Source organism: Xyrauchen texanus, chromosome 40 (genome assembly GCF_025860055.1).
Source record: "Xyrauchen texanus isolate HMW12.3.18 chromosome 40, RBS_HiC_50CHRs, whole genome shotgun sequence".
NCBI classification, from domain to species: Eukaryota; Metazoa; Chordata; class Actinopteri; order Cypriniformes; family Catostomidae; genus Xyrauchen; species Xyrauchen texanus.
Genome location: NC_068315.1, coordinates 5001381 through 5019262, shown reverse-complemented (window position 1 = coordinate 5019262; position 17882 = coordinate 5001381). Strand labels below are relative to the sequence as shown.

General features: G+C 39.4%; 1 protein-coding gene across 1 annotated transcript in view; it reads left to right on the top strand.

Moving 5' to 3' along the window:
* The window catches only part of LOC127633248 (cadherin-12-like), a 135153-nt gene extending 120113 nt beyond the window's left edge, over window positions 1-15040 (top strand). Inside the window, exons 10-11 of the mRNA XM_052112199.1 lie at window positions 130-381; window positions 14517-15040. Of these exons, the coding sequence (XP_051968159.1) occupies window positions 130-381; window positions 14517-15040 (776 nt within the window). The remainder of the gene's footprint in view (window positions 1-129; window positions 382-14516) is intronic.
* Window positions 15041-17882: the final 2842 nt, after the last annotated feature.

Here is a 17882-nt window from a genome sequence, read left to right as displayed (position 1 = left end):
GATCAATCAATAGTATAATTAAATTTCATAAGTCAGCTCAATTTATTCAAATGGTTTTTGAGAATTGTATTGAAATAGTTTTGGGGGAACCCTTTAAAAGTTATGTTGTTTTGTTTTGCGCTACCCCAGATAACACTGCCGGGGTGGTGGCACTCCGTAGCGGCTTCAAACGGCACTCTCAAGAGATCTACTATCTTCCACTTGCGATTGAGGATGGAGGCATCCAGACATTGAGCAGTACCAGCACCCTCACCATCCATGTGTGCGGATGTGATGCCAATGGATCTTTATTAACTTGCAGCCCTGAAGCTATTTTCCTTCCAGTGGGACTCAGTACCGGAGCCCTGATTGCTATTCTGGTGTGCATCATCATACTGCTGGGTAAGCAAGCACACATCCATCAGAGCTTTAGATAAAAAGAATGCTGCCTATCCAAACTCCATATACTGGGTGTAATCCGAACTCAATATGCAATGACAATGCATCCTGCAAATCTGATAGCCAGCAGGACTTTATTTAGCAAGATCACTAACCAAACTGGAATAGTGTCCACCAAAACTCTGAGCAATTCTACACCACCAGAGACATTATAGGATGAGACAGGTCACTGGTATACACATGAATAAAAGAAACTGTAATGCTGAATTTTACAGCTGTAGGAATGGAAGTCCCAAAGGGACTTTGATGCTGTTTGCAACCCATTTTAATTCCATAATCTGGCGTATTTCAGAGTGAAACAGGATATTCATTGAGAAAAACTGTGGGGCAGGATCAATTTCCATTGGGAATTGATTGGATCATAAAAATAAGGTGCTGCATATTACAATGGAACCTTGTGGTTGGAGGAAAGTTGTTAAAGTTGTTTCAGAGGTGGAGCAAGTTATTCCATTTGAATGATTACGGAAATGTCACGGAATGTTGAAGGAGGACCCTAACACGAGGCAAGTTGAAGGGCTTTTATTAAAAGAAGAAAATACAAACACAAACCTCACACATAACACAGAACAATAAACTACAAAAATCAGAACAAATAAGAAAAATGACAGACAAACCAGTTGACAGGGAAAAATCATACAATACAATCTGGCACAAGACTGAACACAAGAGGAGCTTATAAAGGGAAGGGTAATATGATTAAGGTGCCACAGATAAGAAGCAGAGTGGAGTAACGAGCAGTAGTCAGGGCAATGGAGCTAGCATTCTACTGCAAACACAAGAGGGTAAAAAATAGAAACAAGCACACAAGAAAGAAACAGGGAGAGGAGGCTGTCATAATGCTGCCACAACAAGAATAAACAAAGACAGGCTCGTTGACGGCCAAAGGGCACTGGACAGGCTTTTCAATGGCAACAGCTGAAGGGACCTTAGTTGCCACCCAGAGAACAGCAGCAGACTCTGACCTCTCCAGGGGCACTGCAGCAGACCCCAACACAGAGAACCCTCTCCACTTCATCCACCTTCTTTTGTGGAAAGACCAGTGGACTCCTCTGCCTCCTGGCGGTCAGAGACCAGCTCCTCTGCCTAATGAAGGTCACCAGCAACCGGTTCCTCAGCCTCCAGGCAGTCACCAGCAACTGGCTCCTCAGCCTCCTGCCAGTCACCAGCGACCGGCTCCTCAGCCTCCTGGCGGTCAACAGTGACCGGCTCCTCAGCCTTCTGACAGTCACCAGCGAGCTTGGATGCCTCCTGTCAGTCTGCGCCAAGCTTCATCCTTCTACATCGGCGAGAACCCGACAAGAGCCAGGGAAAGGACAGGGCACGGCCAGATAGGATTGCTCAGGTGAGGAAACCCTGCCATGGACAAGAGGCTCCATCTCACTGAGATGGCCAGTATGGCCTACTAAGTCCCAGAATGGCCAAAAAAAATATCACCAGCTCCTCGGCATTGAATAATTTGCCCAAGCTTGAAAGGAATATACGTTTCAAACAGGTCTCATCATAGCACCACCTGTGGGGCTCACTGGCTAGATCCAAATCATAGATGCGACAGGGCTGACCATTCTGAGAGCTGACTAGAGCGTTGTTGTACTGGGTGGTGCACTAAGAGACGATTTCTTTCCGGGCAGGAGCTGGGTCGAGAAAAATGCCCATGATGCCTCTGCTGGGTCCTGTATTGACCAGATTGTTATGTCAAGAAATGCTAAGATAGGCCCCAAATGCAGGAGGCAATTTTAAAGGCTTTTATTAAAAGAAAAAATACAAACACAAAACTCCCACGAGGGGGGAAAACAGAGCTAACCTTCTCCACGTGGCAACTGCAAACACAAGAGGGCAAAACACAGAAACAAGCACACACATGAAAGAAACAGGCAGACTTTCATAAACAAAGACAAAAGTGGCAGGATCCTGCCAAAACAAGAATAAAGAAAGACAAAAGTTGCAGGATTAAAAAAAAACTAATTTCTGGAATAACTTGCACCATTGGATGTGTGAAAGTAAATAGGGTTAATTTTTATTTCATGTTGACTGAAATGGGTTTGTTGCAACTGGTTGCATGCTCTTCATGCACTGCGTGTTTTTCTAAATGTGAGATGCTGACCTGTCTGAAACTCTTTGTGATGGTTTAATTAAATCAAACCTGTTAATTTCCTGCCTGTTGATTGGCTATTCTACACAAGTAGCATCAGATTACAGGCTGAATTACTCTCCATGTTATCTCAACCCACAAGGGCTATGCGGCGAAATCTCAAGAGGTATAAAACCAATTTCTTTGCATGGGGATGTGCAGAGACTGTTATCGCCTCGTTTCCATGGTAATTTGAATGTACTTGTTGGTCACTTAGTAAGAGCATGCCCAACAAAAAATGAGGTTGCCACTTGTCTGTCCCTGAATGAACCTCTCACATCCCAGCTTGAAGCAGACTGCAGGTCTTTCTGTTTCTGTAAAAAGATTTGTACTTCCACTCCATGAACACATGCTACACTCAACCACTCATTTTATTCACTATTAATCTACCCACACACCTATCCATGCCTCTATTTATTCAGCTATCTGTAACTTTCTATATTATTTCAAAAACTGTCACAATCAAGAAGAACACATTCAGATTATTTGAAATTATGGGATCAGGACTGGTGGTGTGATGGTACATGCTATGTGATGATAGCAATGTGTCAACCAAAAGATATTGTTTGCTATATTTAAAATTCCAAGGTATATTTGTGGGGCTAACAGTGGACAGGACTGTTTCATGTTATTTACAGTACATGTGACAGTGACGTGAACAAACTTTTGCACTGTTTTGCACAATGCAATGCAGAATTCAGGTCTTTACAGTTGCTAAGCAATGTCTCAACTTGCCTCATTAATATATTGTATATTTAACTGCTTTGAATGTGGTTTATCCAATCAGAATTCAGAGTTGGAAGCATCCTATTTTATTTTTTATAACATTTGTATAAATAGGGTATTTTGTTTTTATCTCATGTTACATTATATGGATATGGTCTGCATATATATAGCACCTTTTTTAACCTTAGCAGTTACCAAAGCGCTTTACACTGCGTCCCATTCACCCAATCACACTCATACACTAATGACGGCAGAGATGCCATGTAAGGCTCTACCCTGCCATTGGGAGAAACTTGGGGTTCAGTGTCTTGCCCAAGGACACTTCGGCATGTGGAGTCATGTGGGCCGGGAATCACATCACCAACACTGCGATTAGTGTCCGACCCGCTCTACCACCTGAGCCACAGATATTTGTGTGTTCATCATTACAAGCTCACATTTGGTTGTACGTCTAAAACTTTGGTTTAGTTAAGACTTGATCTGATTCCAATTATTAATATACCTCAATCCAATGGTCACTTTTTGCATCAAAGCAAAGTCTCGTCGACAGCCTCAGGGAACTGGACAGGCTCGTCGATGCCCTCGGTGGCCGGGAGCGCAGGCAGCGTCTGGAGAACAGCCTCCATGGGTGGGAACGCTGGCAGTGACTGGGAAATGGCATCTGTTGATGGGAGTGCAGGCAGTGACGGGAGAGCAGGAGTCCTTCCCCTCCTCTTCCAGGTGGCTGGAAACACTGCTGTGGGAACAACATCTGTGGCCGAGGACACTGTCACTGGGATGGCCAAGATTCAGGCACTGGCTTTGGGACAGTCGAGGCTTCAAGCGCCGGCTCTGGAATGGATGAGGCTTCAGGAACTGGCTTGTTGACCATGGCAGGCATGGGCACTGGCTCATTGACTGTGGTAGTCATGGGCACTGGCAGCAGCATGAGATTACTGCCATACCCCACGGTGTAAGGGGAGAATGTGAGCCTCAAAGTATAGTCAATGAACTCAACCAAGAAAAGATCACATCTGCCTCCTGGCAGAAAGGATTTCACAGGCTCGTTGAGTCCAAAAATAGGAGTCCATGAGTGCAATATCTCTACAATTGAGAACCTGGGTGAGACTGCAGAACTGCTCTGTATATACTGCTCGATGTTACTGCCTTCCTGTCTGAGAGACAGTTGCACAGCCACTAGAACCATAGTGGGGTCAGATCTTCTGTAATGTTTGCAGGAACAAGAGGAGAGAAATAGGATCTATACAAAAACAGAACAAACAGCCATGAAAAGGTTAAGAACTGACAAAGAACACAGGGATTAAATACACAAGCAATAATAAGCAAACAAGTAACCCCTGGGACTAATGACTAAAAGAACCAATGAACAAAGACAAGGAATTGAACTACAAAACCCATCAAATGAAAGATACGAAGTGAACAATAAACATAAATAGCGACCCCTGGTGGTTGCCCAGGTAATCCTTACAATACCGTAGGATTGGCCACATTATGCTGACTCAATGATAAGCAGCATCTCCTATCACACATGTTTGAATCTGGTCCAGTGTGTTTACCATCCTCTGTGACATGACTTGAAGCTCGTTGCATCAGCAGAGTGCGAGACCTGGGTTCGGATTTTCGCGTTGAAACCAGTAAATAAACATGTTCACATAATCAGTGATTAGCGCAATTCAGAGGTTGCGTTTTTTCCTCCAGCATTAGATTATTAATCAACTGATGGTTAAGTTTAGGTTTGGTTTGGGGGGGTTCAGTTTATAAAACATGCATTCCTCTTTTATATATTACAGTCTGTACAGCTGAAAACAACTCACTTCGCAACTTGCTTTTTGCACTCCTCTGTGCACATTACAAACGGAAAATGGAGCTCACACGTGCAAGTGTATCTGTCTGCATCCCGCAAGACTACAAGGAACACTCACTACATGCCACGCCCACTCCAAGTAAAACACCCCTTGGATCATAAAGCCATTCTGTTGGCTCAAAGAACTATTAAAATCCTATGCTATTGGTGTAAGATTCATGTTGTCTTAACTGTGTGAATATAACAAAGAATAACTTTTACATTATTTGTGACATATCATATTATTAAGCCTAAGATATAAATGGTGAAATTAAACATTTCTCTGTTCAGTTTACCAGTTAGCCTATTAGTTTAGCACATTACTAGTTTTTTCTCTTCATTTTCATCACATTTCTCAATTTCTGTCACCACATAGTGATTGGGCATGTCTTTTTGTAGACTAGCAGGATGCAAACAGACCCTTCTCCACATGTGCCCATTTGCCCAACAACAGCTTTGGCCACTAGGGACAGTGTTTTGAATTTTGTCAGCACAGACCAATTTTAGTCTACTTTAAACCAATTTTTTTTATCCGATTTTATTGTCACTTTAGTCATTAAAGCAAGAGGGATACACAAAATACTAAGCAATTCTGAAATTCTAAGCTTTTCACTCAAATTGTTCTGCTTGTAATTTGACACTCATGGACTTTGTTCCAATAATATAATAGTGTATTCATTTAGAAAAAATGTGGTTTAAGGCATTTGAACCTCACTGTACACATCTACTGTACATCTACTCTATGTGGGTCAGCTGTGCAATGTCCATCTCTAAAATAATTACAGTTTTGTTGTCACTTTCTCCTCCTCCCCAAGCTGTTCACATCAAAGATGAAAAAAACTCAATCCATCTCTCACTGTAAACGTGTGCTTGCATTTAAGAGGCTGCAGTGCTCAAAAGACTGACCTGTCTTAATGCCCCTGTGCCTGTGAGACACAGGATAGCACCTCTCAGCACCAGTGTGTTCTTGCTAAAGGTGCCAGTCAGGATCACAGACAGCACAGAAAGAGAGCACATTGTCACGCTGGAGATTAGCCATTATCGGTGCTCCATTTGTCAGACTGACCCATTTCCCGCTCCAAGGAAGCAGCCTTGCCAGACAAGGCAACAGATCAGTGAGCCGAGGACAAGGCCTTATCAAACCAATGACTATCTTCTACGTGTGCCACTCGAATAAAATCAGAAACAAACGCATGCAAAGACATCTGTAGCGGGAGACATCTAGCAAGTGAATGGGAGGGGCTACATGAGGTTAAAAGAGGCGAGAGTAGGAAAGTGGAAAGCAGGGATTGGTTCTGGCCAGCAGAACAAAACTAATGCATACTGGCTGCGTTTGGAAAGCATGTTCTTGGGTATCGTCGCAGTTATTCTGCTAGACTTTTATTTAGATATAAATGTTTTAATGAATGTTTGATTTTTTAACAATTAATTAATAAAGGTGTTTTTTTTATATTTGTATTTCAGCTTTTCTGATCTTTTTGCTGCCCTCGCTTTTAGTGTTTATTGGCTGCTTTTGTTGTCCTCTATTGATGTTGGTATTTTATCTAGTCCGCCCTGGCAACTGAGCTGGTATTAGGGCCAAAAGATTAGGGGACGGCCTGTAGGTGCGGACAAGTTTAATTTTCTTTATTTTTAATTTTTTTGTCCCCTCACATATAACACTCCCTGTATAAAGATGACGCTGTATTACGACCCTAATATCAGGACAAAGTTAAAGCTATTGCATGCCATAAGTGTTAATTATTATTGCTAGATGTACAGTGCGTTTCTTTAATATCAAATATCATAATTAAAGTGTGGCATATTTTAAAATGTTACTTTTGTTTGGTGGTATATGAATTAATCTGAATATGTAATTAACCATCTCATATGTACCGTCACACATATGTGACATTTAATAACTGGGCACAGCAGAGTAGCGTCACAAATATGTGTTTCTGCAACAGTCATTTATGTTACAAGTAGCCAGGCTTTTATGCAGACACAGGCTGCGCTGGTCAAGCTTCTGTAATTTATATTCACTCAAACAGTTACCCATAAAGTCATTTAAACCACAGAATAAGCTTATTTTTTATACCTACATCCAACTCATCACCAAAGTAACATGATAAAAAGTTTACAGCTCTCATACGCACAGTCAATACATCAAACGTGATCTGTGTTGCCATTTGTTTACAGTAGCGGTTGTCATTCGTCAAACAAACAGCTACTCAATGACTCTTTTCAAGCACATAATATGTTTATTTTATGTAACAAACAGGCTAATTGTGACCAAAGTACCAGGATAACAGTTCACAGCTTGATTATGCACAACCATCATATCTAAACGGGATCTTCCCATGCACACAGCCATGTCTACTTATTAGGTGCAGATGTGGTTTTCATTCACACAAACAGCAACTCAAACAGTTTTTTCAGGCATATAATACATTTGTTTTCTGAAACAGCCAAACTATCACAAAAGCACCACGATAACAGTTTAAAACGTGTATACTCACAGTGAAAACATGCTAATCATGCGTGATTATCAGAAGCACGCAGCCAAGTCTGTTTACATTAGCGCTCGTCACACACACACACACACACACACACATGTTGTGTTTCCATGTTTTATGGGGACTTTCCATAGACATAATGGTTTTTATACTGTACAAACTTTATATTCTATCCCCTAAACCTAACCCTACCCCTAAACCTAACCCTCACAGAAAACTTTCTGCATTTTTACATTTTCAAAAAACATAATTTAGTATGATTTATAAGCTGTTTTCCTCATGGGGACCGAAAAAATGTCCCCACAAGGTCAAAAATTTCGGGTTTTACTATCCTTATGGGGACATTTGGTCCCCACAAAGTGATAAATACACGCTCACACACACACACACACACACACACACACACACACACACACAATGTCTGAGAAGTCAAACAGTGCATATAGGCAAACCACACTGCTGATATTATTTATTAATTTTTTTGTTTTTCACATCTATAAAAATAAATAAAACAAATACAGTACAGCACAAATAATCCATTTGTTCACATATTTGTTATATTCAGCAACACTTTTTCAAATTTAAATAAGGAGAGGGTGAGACCGTTTAAGATTACTTTGGCATCACAGGGGCCAAATGGTTTTCAACTTTTGACTTAGCTAGTGGCTATATTCAAGCTGAGTTAGCTGAAAAGGATTTTTGCACCCATTTGGGCTGTTTGAATTTAATAGGATGACATTTAGGTTGTGCAATGACCCTAGTACCTTTTATCGCCTAATGGATGTATGTTTGGAGATTGCTGTTACCAATCTGTGCTTTTTTATCTAGATGACTTAATCGTGTTCTCCTCCTCAATTCAACAACATTTAGAGAGGCTGGATTAGGTTTTTTTTACGATTACAAAGTCAGGGGATAAGGTTAAACTTTCAAAGTGTCATTATTTTTCAGACACTGGTATAATACCTTGGCCACATTGTTTCAGCTGAAGGGGTTTACACAGATCCAGACAAAGTGTCAGCTGTAGGGGATTGGAAGACCCCTACTATCTTAGCAGAACAGAGATCATTTCTGAGATTTCTGAGGTTCATTGCAGGATTTGCACAAATAGCAGCACCTTTGCATCAAATGGTGGCTCAGTTAAGTACAGCAGGAAAGAGGGGTAAGACTACAAAAGTAATCTTGCTTCATTGTGGACTGTCGATTGTGAGAATAGGCTTTGACAACAAAAAAAAAACTTTGTTTTCAGCACTTGTTTAGGCCTATGCCAATTTCCCAAAAACTATTTTTGGCCATTGGGGGTGAAGGGGTAGGCATGAAACTATCTCCCTGCATTCAGTTGGAGATTACCACACTTCCTGGTTGTGCAGGGGCTGACTTTTTATTTATAAGATTAAAAAAAGATGTACATCATCATACCTTCCGCAGGAAAAAAGAAAGGGTGAACGGTTTAACCACGCACTGCATGATTTGCAGAAGAGACATTGGTCTTGGCATCTCCCTCAGTTAGTCTATGCAGACAATACCACTGTGCATCAGTCAACTGGTAGGAATCCATACTTTTTAATGTTTGGCCGAGAGCCTTGTCTACCAATTGATTTAGTTTTGGGAATTGAGGCAGAGGAGGTAGACTGTTCTGTAGGGGAATGGCTACAAGAGCAACAGCAGTCATTGGAAGAATCCTATGATCAGGTGAATGTTGGAAACTAGAAGGCAGCTTCAAGACAAGAAATATGATGGGAAAGATCTATTTGAAACTAAAAGCGGGTGATTTGGTTTATATCAGGAATCATGCTGTGAGAGGTCATAATTTGATTCAGGACTTTTTGGACACCACTTTTCATCGAGTGGTGAGGCAACCTAAAGAAAGTGGGCCAGTCTATTCTATAACCTCATTAGACCCAAATGGGCAAGTACGACAAGTACATAGGATTGAGTTAAGAAGTGTGCCATTGGGAGCAATATAATTGATTCACTGGGCTGTTATTGATGAACAAGTGAATGATGCAAGGAAGATGGGGATGCAGAATTTTACACCACTGAGATATTGCCCCTAGGGAAGTTATTTTGTTCTGAAGACCCTCAAATTGGCAGATTCTGAGATGGATTTGACTGTGGGTGAAGGGTTAGATGAAGTAACAGAAATGGAGTTGGAAAGTCACTCGGTAGAAGAGGGCCTTCGGAGGTCCTCCAAAACTACTGCAGGTCAGCATTCTAATCTCCATCGATTGCCTGTATTGGAGGATATTTGAGGTCTGTATTGGAGGATGAGAGAGTAGTAGTACAGGAGGTGAGTTAGGTGACTCTTTGTGTGTGATGCATAAATGTGTTTATGGTTGAGGTTTTGTGTAATGTGGTGGCAAGTGTGTGTTTGAGCATTCATCTGGGGAGAGGTAAAGAGGTTAGGATTCACCCGTGGGTAATAATTATGTCTAACAGCTGTTTCTCATTACAGTAATCCTGGGGTGAGCGATAAAAGAAGAGCCCATGCTAGAGGGGTGAAAGAGAGGCAAAGCAGTGTGATGCGTTTGTATGTTTTTGTGTAGATGTACTGAAAAGCCGACTGACTCTGATATAAGAGTTTGAAGAAACAGTTACCTGAACCTCGCTTCCTCTGTCCCACATCGACCAAACCTTGTTACATATACCTTTTCTTTTTTTGCAACTTTTTTAGCAGGAGACATCTAGCAAGTGAATGGGAGGGGCTACCTGAGGTTAAAAGGGCTGACAGTAGGTAAGAACTGGAGGAAAGTAGGGTTTGTTTCCGGCCGGCAGAACGAAACTAATGCATACTCCATATACATGCGGGTGGCTGCTTTTGGAACGCATGTTCTTGGGGTTCTTCACAGTTATTCTGCAAGACTTTTGAAACAGATATGAATGCATTTGTATTTTGATATGTATGTTTTAATTACAGTTTGATATATTAACAATTCATTAATAAAGGTATATTTTATATTTGTATTTCAGCTCCTCAGAGCCTACTGTTGCTTTTGTATTAGGGTTTATTTGCTGCTTTTATTGTGCCCTTTTTATATTGGTATTTTGTCTAATCCGCCCTGGCAACTAAGCTGGTATTAGGTCCAAAATATTTTGGGATGGCCTGTAGGGGCAGACTAGGTTAACTTTTATTTATTTTGTATTTATTTTTTGTCCCCTCAATGCTCCTCATTTAAAGAGGGTGCTATATTACACCGCTATACTCAGGACGAAGTTAAAGCATTTGCATGTCACGTGTGTTAATTATTATTGCTAGATGTGCAGTGTGTTTCATTAAAATCACAGAGTGTGGCATATTTCATAATTTCACTTGTGTGATATTTGGTGGTATATTAATTAATATGAATGTGTATTTTAACTCATTTGTTGGTTTTATGATAAGAGTGTCTTTTTGTATGGCGAGCTGTTTGTAATGCTATCAATACACATTGGAACTTTTGTATAACGTTTATAAGTGTTCATTTCTGGGTGTTTCTTTAACCATAATTGGGTCCTGTAACACATGCTCAAAACTATGTGTTAGACATGTTTGAACAACTGAATGCTGCAATGGTAATATCCACCACTTGGATGTGCTGTTATCTCACAGACACTATCTCATATGCTAGTTGACTGTTATAAACCATATAAAACCATGAACCATATAAAAAAAAAAAAAAAACATATTTATTTCACACCAATTTATTTGCTAATTTACTGACTAGTAATAAATGTATAGGTGCTAACTTGTGTACTTTGAAACCTCTTCTTGAATCTTGTACAACACACAACATATTCTTCACAGCACAGTGTGATCATTGCTGCAAAACCTAGCATGCAGCCTTGCTGTTCACAGCATATTAGTCAACTACCTTCTAAGGGGCTGTTCACACCAAACATGTCCTTGCACTAAAAAAGGCTTGATGGAGCACTGAAAACAGAACCCAGGTTTATCAAGGTTTTAAACATGCTAAAAAAGCAGTGCATGGGTAGAAGATGTTTACACATTACAACAAAGCAGTATGGAGGCACGCAAACACGCGTTCGTTGTAAACGGCCCAAAGGCAGCATCCGTCCTTGCTAAAATGGAACTTGGTGGGTGACTGATTTGAAACGCTCTTCATATGTAGCAACTCATACAAATATAAATAGTGACCTAAAGGTAAGCACACAAAACACTCGACTTACAATTCATTTCAATGTAATTGAGCATTGACATGTTGCATTGAGCATTGACACGTTAACATAACTCATACATAGCCTATTTTTAGTTAGATTTAACAATTGCATTGGTATTTATTGGCATTGAATGACTGTATAGCCTATCTATGTACATGTGTCCTTCAATTCTTTTACTGACATAGCTCACTAGGTTTTGGAACAGAGCCAATGAGCCTCAAATTATAATGTCAGCATAACAATTTGAGAGACAAGTACAGAATTTTTGAATTTCGCAGAATTTGGTACATTCCCCTTTTGCTTTAATGACAATATGCACTCAAGCTGTCATGGACATGGGCGTTTGTGCAAAACTTGTTGATCCATGTTATCCCAGCATGATTTGATTTGATAATTTGATGTTTCAAATAGCATTTTGTGTGTATCAATGGAAGCAAGCAAATATGACCTTTTGTGCAAAGGTTGACATGGTCAATGTCACAAATAGCTTATTTGATTATAAATAATAGTGACCAAGAAATAATGTAAAGTAAATTTGTTATTCAGTGAACGTCATTATGTTTCTTTATTTTTAAAGTAAAATCCTAAAGCCTTGATTATTTCAAGGTTTAAATTCGATTTTGAATACCAGATTTTCAACATGGTCTCAGACTCTTTGACCCTAATCTATATCTACAGGCCTGTAGGCACAGGATTGAGTGTGTTTTCTGGTGAATCAATGAAATGTGAATTATATAGAGAGAGGAATGTGCTTGGAAATACTTACACATGATGTGTGAGACAGTCTATTAGATAGAGGGTACACATTACTGCTGCAGCTTTCAGTCTCACTCTAAATGATGACTGCAGTCAGGAGCTGTTTGCCAATCATGGGAAATTCTAACAAATGAGAGGGTCTTCTCCTTGATTGAAAGAGTGTTTTCACTAGCCTCTGCTCTATTTTTCCCTGCCTCTCTCTCCTCGCTCCCTGATTGTACCTAGAGATGGTAAAAGGAAGAAGAGATGGACCACTCAGAAAAATGATTGGAAGAAATCTAAACGCTCAATAGGGCATCTGTAGGAATGGAAGTCCCACCTATTACAAGAGCCAGTCGTCTTTTTGATAGAGACATTGCCTGCTGTTTTACTCTAGAATATGCAAACACATAAGCTGGACCAGTCTGACAAAAATACAGTTTGTTTTAGCATGTAATTTTTTTAAAAAGTATACCTGCTAATATTTAATTTTGGAGCGGTGGTGGCGTAGTGGGCTAAAGCGCGTAACTGTTAATCAGAAGGTCGCTGGTTCGATCCCCACAGTCACCACCATTGTGTCCTTGAGTAAGACACTTAACTCCAGGTTACTCCGGGGGGATTGTCCCTGTAATAAGTGCACTGTAAGTCGCTTTGGATAAAAGCGTCTGCCAAATGCATAAATGTAAATGTAAATGTAAATGTCAACTTACAACATGTTCACACGGGAAATCAACATGTGCTAGCAACATCTGTGACACGGGTTCTGGTCCCGTGGAAACCAGGGAGTAATCCTTGACAAATAAACTCTAGTGAGTGCAATTTGGAGGTTACATTTTCACTCTAAAATCAATTTTTATCTCCACTGATGGTTAGGTTTAGGGTTGGGGGTTGAGTAAATCAAATAAGCATTCATGTTGACTGTATTACATCATTTACAGCTAAAAATGCAACTCGCTCTTGGAGCCACTGTGTGGATATTTTACACAGAAACCTGAGCTTACATGTGTCCATACGTTCAACACTTCCAGCTTCGCCCACTGGGTGCAGTGATTAGAATTTTGGTAGAAAGAGACAGTTTGCTACAGCAAATCAATCACCCTACTGTTGACAAATTCAAATTGTGATCAGTCTGCAATTTATGCTAGCACATTGAAGACCTAAAGATAAATTACATGGTTAAAGGAATAGTTCACCCCAAAAAAAATTCTCATCATTTACTCACTCTTATGCCATCCCAGATGTGTATGACTTTCTGTCATATTCTGAACTCAAAAGAAGATTTTTAGAAGAATTTCTCAGCTCTTTTGGTCCATACAAAGCAAGTGAATGGGTGCCAAAATATTGAAGCTCCAAAATCACATAAGTCAGAATAAAAGTAACCCATAAGTCTCCAGTGGTTTAATCAATGACTTTAGAAACAATGTGATAGGTGTGGAAATATTTATGTCCTTTTTTTACTGTAAATTATTCTCCCTGCCCAGTCATTGTCCTCTTTAACTTTCACTTTCACATTCTTCTTCATGTGTTTTTGATGATTCATGTTCTTCGTGCATATCATGCCCTTCTGTGCAGGGAATATAATTAAATTTATCTGTTTCTCACACACATATATCATCACTTCTGAAATTATGGATTATGGAGTCATATGGATCACTTTTATAATAGCTATATGTGCTTTTTGGAGCATCAACATTTTGGCACCCATTCACTTGTATTGTAGGAACCTACAGAGCTGAAATATTCTTCTAAAAATCATAATTTGTTATCTGCAGAAGAAAGTCATTCACATCTGGGATGGCATGTTGGTGAATAAATGATGAGAGAATTAAAATTTTTGGGTGAACTATCCCTTTAAATTATGATTTCATGGAGTCTTCAAAGACTTTGCCTGGGCTAATTCCATTATCATCCTACACCCTCACATTTTTACACATGTGTGTATGCGTTAAAAAGTGTCAAACGCTTCATTTGTGTTTTACTCTTGTGTTTCATGCAGTGATCGTGGTACTCTATGTGGGTGTGCGGCGACAGAAGAAGAAAGAGACTCTTATGACTTCCAAAGAGGACATCCGTGACAACGTTATCCATTATGATGATGAGGGAGGTGGTGAGGAGGACACGCATGCCTTTGACATGGGCACTCTTCGCAATCCCAAAGTCATCAAGGAAAACCTCTTTCGTCGAGACGTTAAGCCCGAGTTGGGTTTGGGTCCACGACGCCCAATAGCCTCGCAGAATAGTGCTGACATCTGCAACTTCATTAGTCAGCGACTGCAAGAACATGATGGCGACACTTCAGCGCCGCCCTACGATTCGCTCGCCACCTATGCCTATGAAGGCGAGGGCTCTGTGGCAGAAAGTTTAAGTTCTATAGAGTCCACAAATGGTGAAATAGAGGAGGACTACGATTACCTCAATGAGTGGGGGCCTCGATTCAAAACCCTTGCAGGGATTTTTGGAGAACGATCAGAGAGCATATCGGATGTAACATCCACCACCACCACTGAAAATAAACACTGATGCTTCTTTTTATTTTGTTTAATTTTTTTTATGTTGGTTTTGAAATAAATCTAGACGTGTTTGTATTTAACTTTTCTTTTTTGTTTTATTTTTTAGTTGTTCTGTTTTAACTTTTCTTTACTTTATTTTATTTATTTTATTTTTATTGTTTTGCCTTGATTTAATACCAACAAACAACAGAGGCTAAAGGAAGCCAGATTAAAATCAACTGCAAAATAAATTAATAAAACAATAAAATAAAATAAATAATAATATGTATATTTTCTTCATCAGTATTTTGGTTTTGTTTTCCAAACATATTTGTAAAAAAATACTCCCTTAAAGCAAGATACATTTAATTAAGAAGCAAAACTGAATAAGACATTGAGACGCAAGATGTTTTTAGATCATATATCTTGAATCCATCCATCCATCCATCTTCAACCGCTTATCCGAAGTCGGGTCGCGGGGGCAGCTGCTCCAGCAGGGGGCCCCAAACTTCCCTATCCCGAGCCACATTAATCAACTCTGACTGGGGGACCCCGAGGTGTTCCCAAGCCAGTGTGGAGATGTAATCTCTCCACCTAGTCCTGGGTCATCCCCGAGGCCTCCTCCCAGCTGGACGTGCCTGAAACACCTCCCTAGAGAGGCGGCCAGGGGGCATCCTTACCAGATGCCCAAACCACCTCAACTGACTCCTTTCAACGCAAAGGAGCAGCGGCTCTACTCCGAGCTCCTCACGGATGACTGAGCTCCTCACCCTATCTCTAAGGGAGAAGCCCGCCACCCTTCTGAGGAAGCCCATTTCGGCCGCTTGTACTCGCGACCTAGTTCTTTCGGTCATGACCCAACTTTCATGACCATAGGTGAGGGTAGGAACAAAAATTGACCGGTAGATCGAGAGCTTTGCCTTTCGACTCAGCTCTCTTTTCGTGACAACGGTGCGATAGAGCGAGTGCAATACGCCCCGCTGCCCCGATTCTCCGGCCAACCTCCCGCTCCATTGTCCCCTCACTCGTGAACAAGACCCCGAGGTACTTGAACTCCTTCACTTGGGGCAAAACCTCATTCCCTACCTGGAGTACGCTAATTATTATATCTTGAATAATATATATAATTTGTCTAACCCCATTGATACATTTTCTTTGCTTTCTTGTTGTGAGGAAAAAAAAAAAAAAAAGCATTGCCAATGGGGTAATTGTAGACAAATAAATTAAATAAATAAAGATATATTACCTGAAAAGTATTAATATCATACAAAATGTTGCTTCTTAAATAAGTGTATATTGTTCACGGATATTTTTATGTATTCCCCCCATAAAATACCAATTAAGATTTTTTTATTTTTTTATTTTGTTTGAAGGGTGCAGCCTTTTAAAGTATTTATACACTGCAAATTGAATTTTCTTACTAGTGTTGTTGTCTTATATCCAGTAAAAATATCTAAACATCCTTAAAACATGAACATAATTATAATAACAATAATAACTCGAGAAGCAGAACAACAAAAGGTTGAGTCTTGTTCTCTAACTAATGTATCATCTAAAAAAAAAAATACATTGCCAGTGGGGTAAGAAAATGAATCTTGTTTTCCCTTTGAATCAAGTGTGTGTGTGTGTGTGTGTGTGTGTGTGTGTGTGTGTGTGTGTGTGTGTGTGTGTGTGTTTCTTACCTCATTTGCATTTTTTTTTTTGCATAAACATTAATAAATTGTTATATTTATTTATTCTGTAAACAAGACAAAATATCTCATGCCATTTTGCTTCTCAAGTAAATGTATTTGTTTTAAGAATTACTGGACAAAGAGACAAAACTGAGTAATAAAACATAGTTTGCAGTATAAATGAAAGTTTTCTTTAAATGTTTTTGGATATTTATTTTGCTTTGCTAAAATAGGTACTTTATAGAAAATGCTATTTTTTTCTGACATCCTTAAAAAGTGCCTCAATGAGTTGGTTTATTATTCCTTTTTTTGGTTTAGCTTTGTTGTGTTACCTTCCCAAAGGATTAATGGCATTGAGAACTGAATCTGAACACAAACTTTATTATTTAAAATTTTCGGAGGATGGGGGAGTGTCTACATGGGCCTAGTTTGGCCAAGGATATATTTTGAATGTTATTTATGATTCTACAGTATTTATTTATTCGTGAGGTTGTTGGATTGTAGTGTTTTTTTTTATGTATTTATGTATTTATTTTGATTTTAAATATGGATTTCTTATTTTTTTTAAGACACAAGGATTTTTCATAATTCTTTTTTTTTTTCCTCTCTCACAAGGACACGGACGTTGTAGTCCCAAGAGGAAATTGTATAGACTTTTACTTAAAAAAATACATTTAGGGCTAAACATGAGCTATTACAGGTGTGTCCTGTAATAAACACTTTCTTAAATAAAGACCACTTGGGGGAAAAAAGAACATAATTTCACAGCTTAAATTCATCATTCAACAATGATTCATATATGAAAATGAAATTCAATATTTTAAAAGAAAAAAAAACACAAAAAAAACAGGTGAGACCGGGGCTAGCTGTCACACAGGGCATTGTCACGGTTAAATAATAGTTTGCTATTTCTGTATTACTGTACCTTTTATTTATTTTTTTCTGTCTCATGATTGTTTTTATTTTATTATTTTTTTTTTATTATTGTTTCTGAACCGTTTTCACGGTTTCTTTTGCTGAAAAGTCAATAATGGGCAGGATCCATTGTGAAACCTTAGCCCCTTCAGTGTGACAACATGCCCATAAAGTGTTCAATGTGTGTCCAAAAATATTTTTCCCTGGAAAATAGGGGTAGAAAAGTACAATCATTATTGATTTATTTTTTAGCCAAGAGTTTAACTCATTTGCATAGACAGAAAT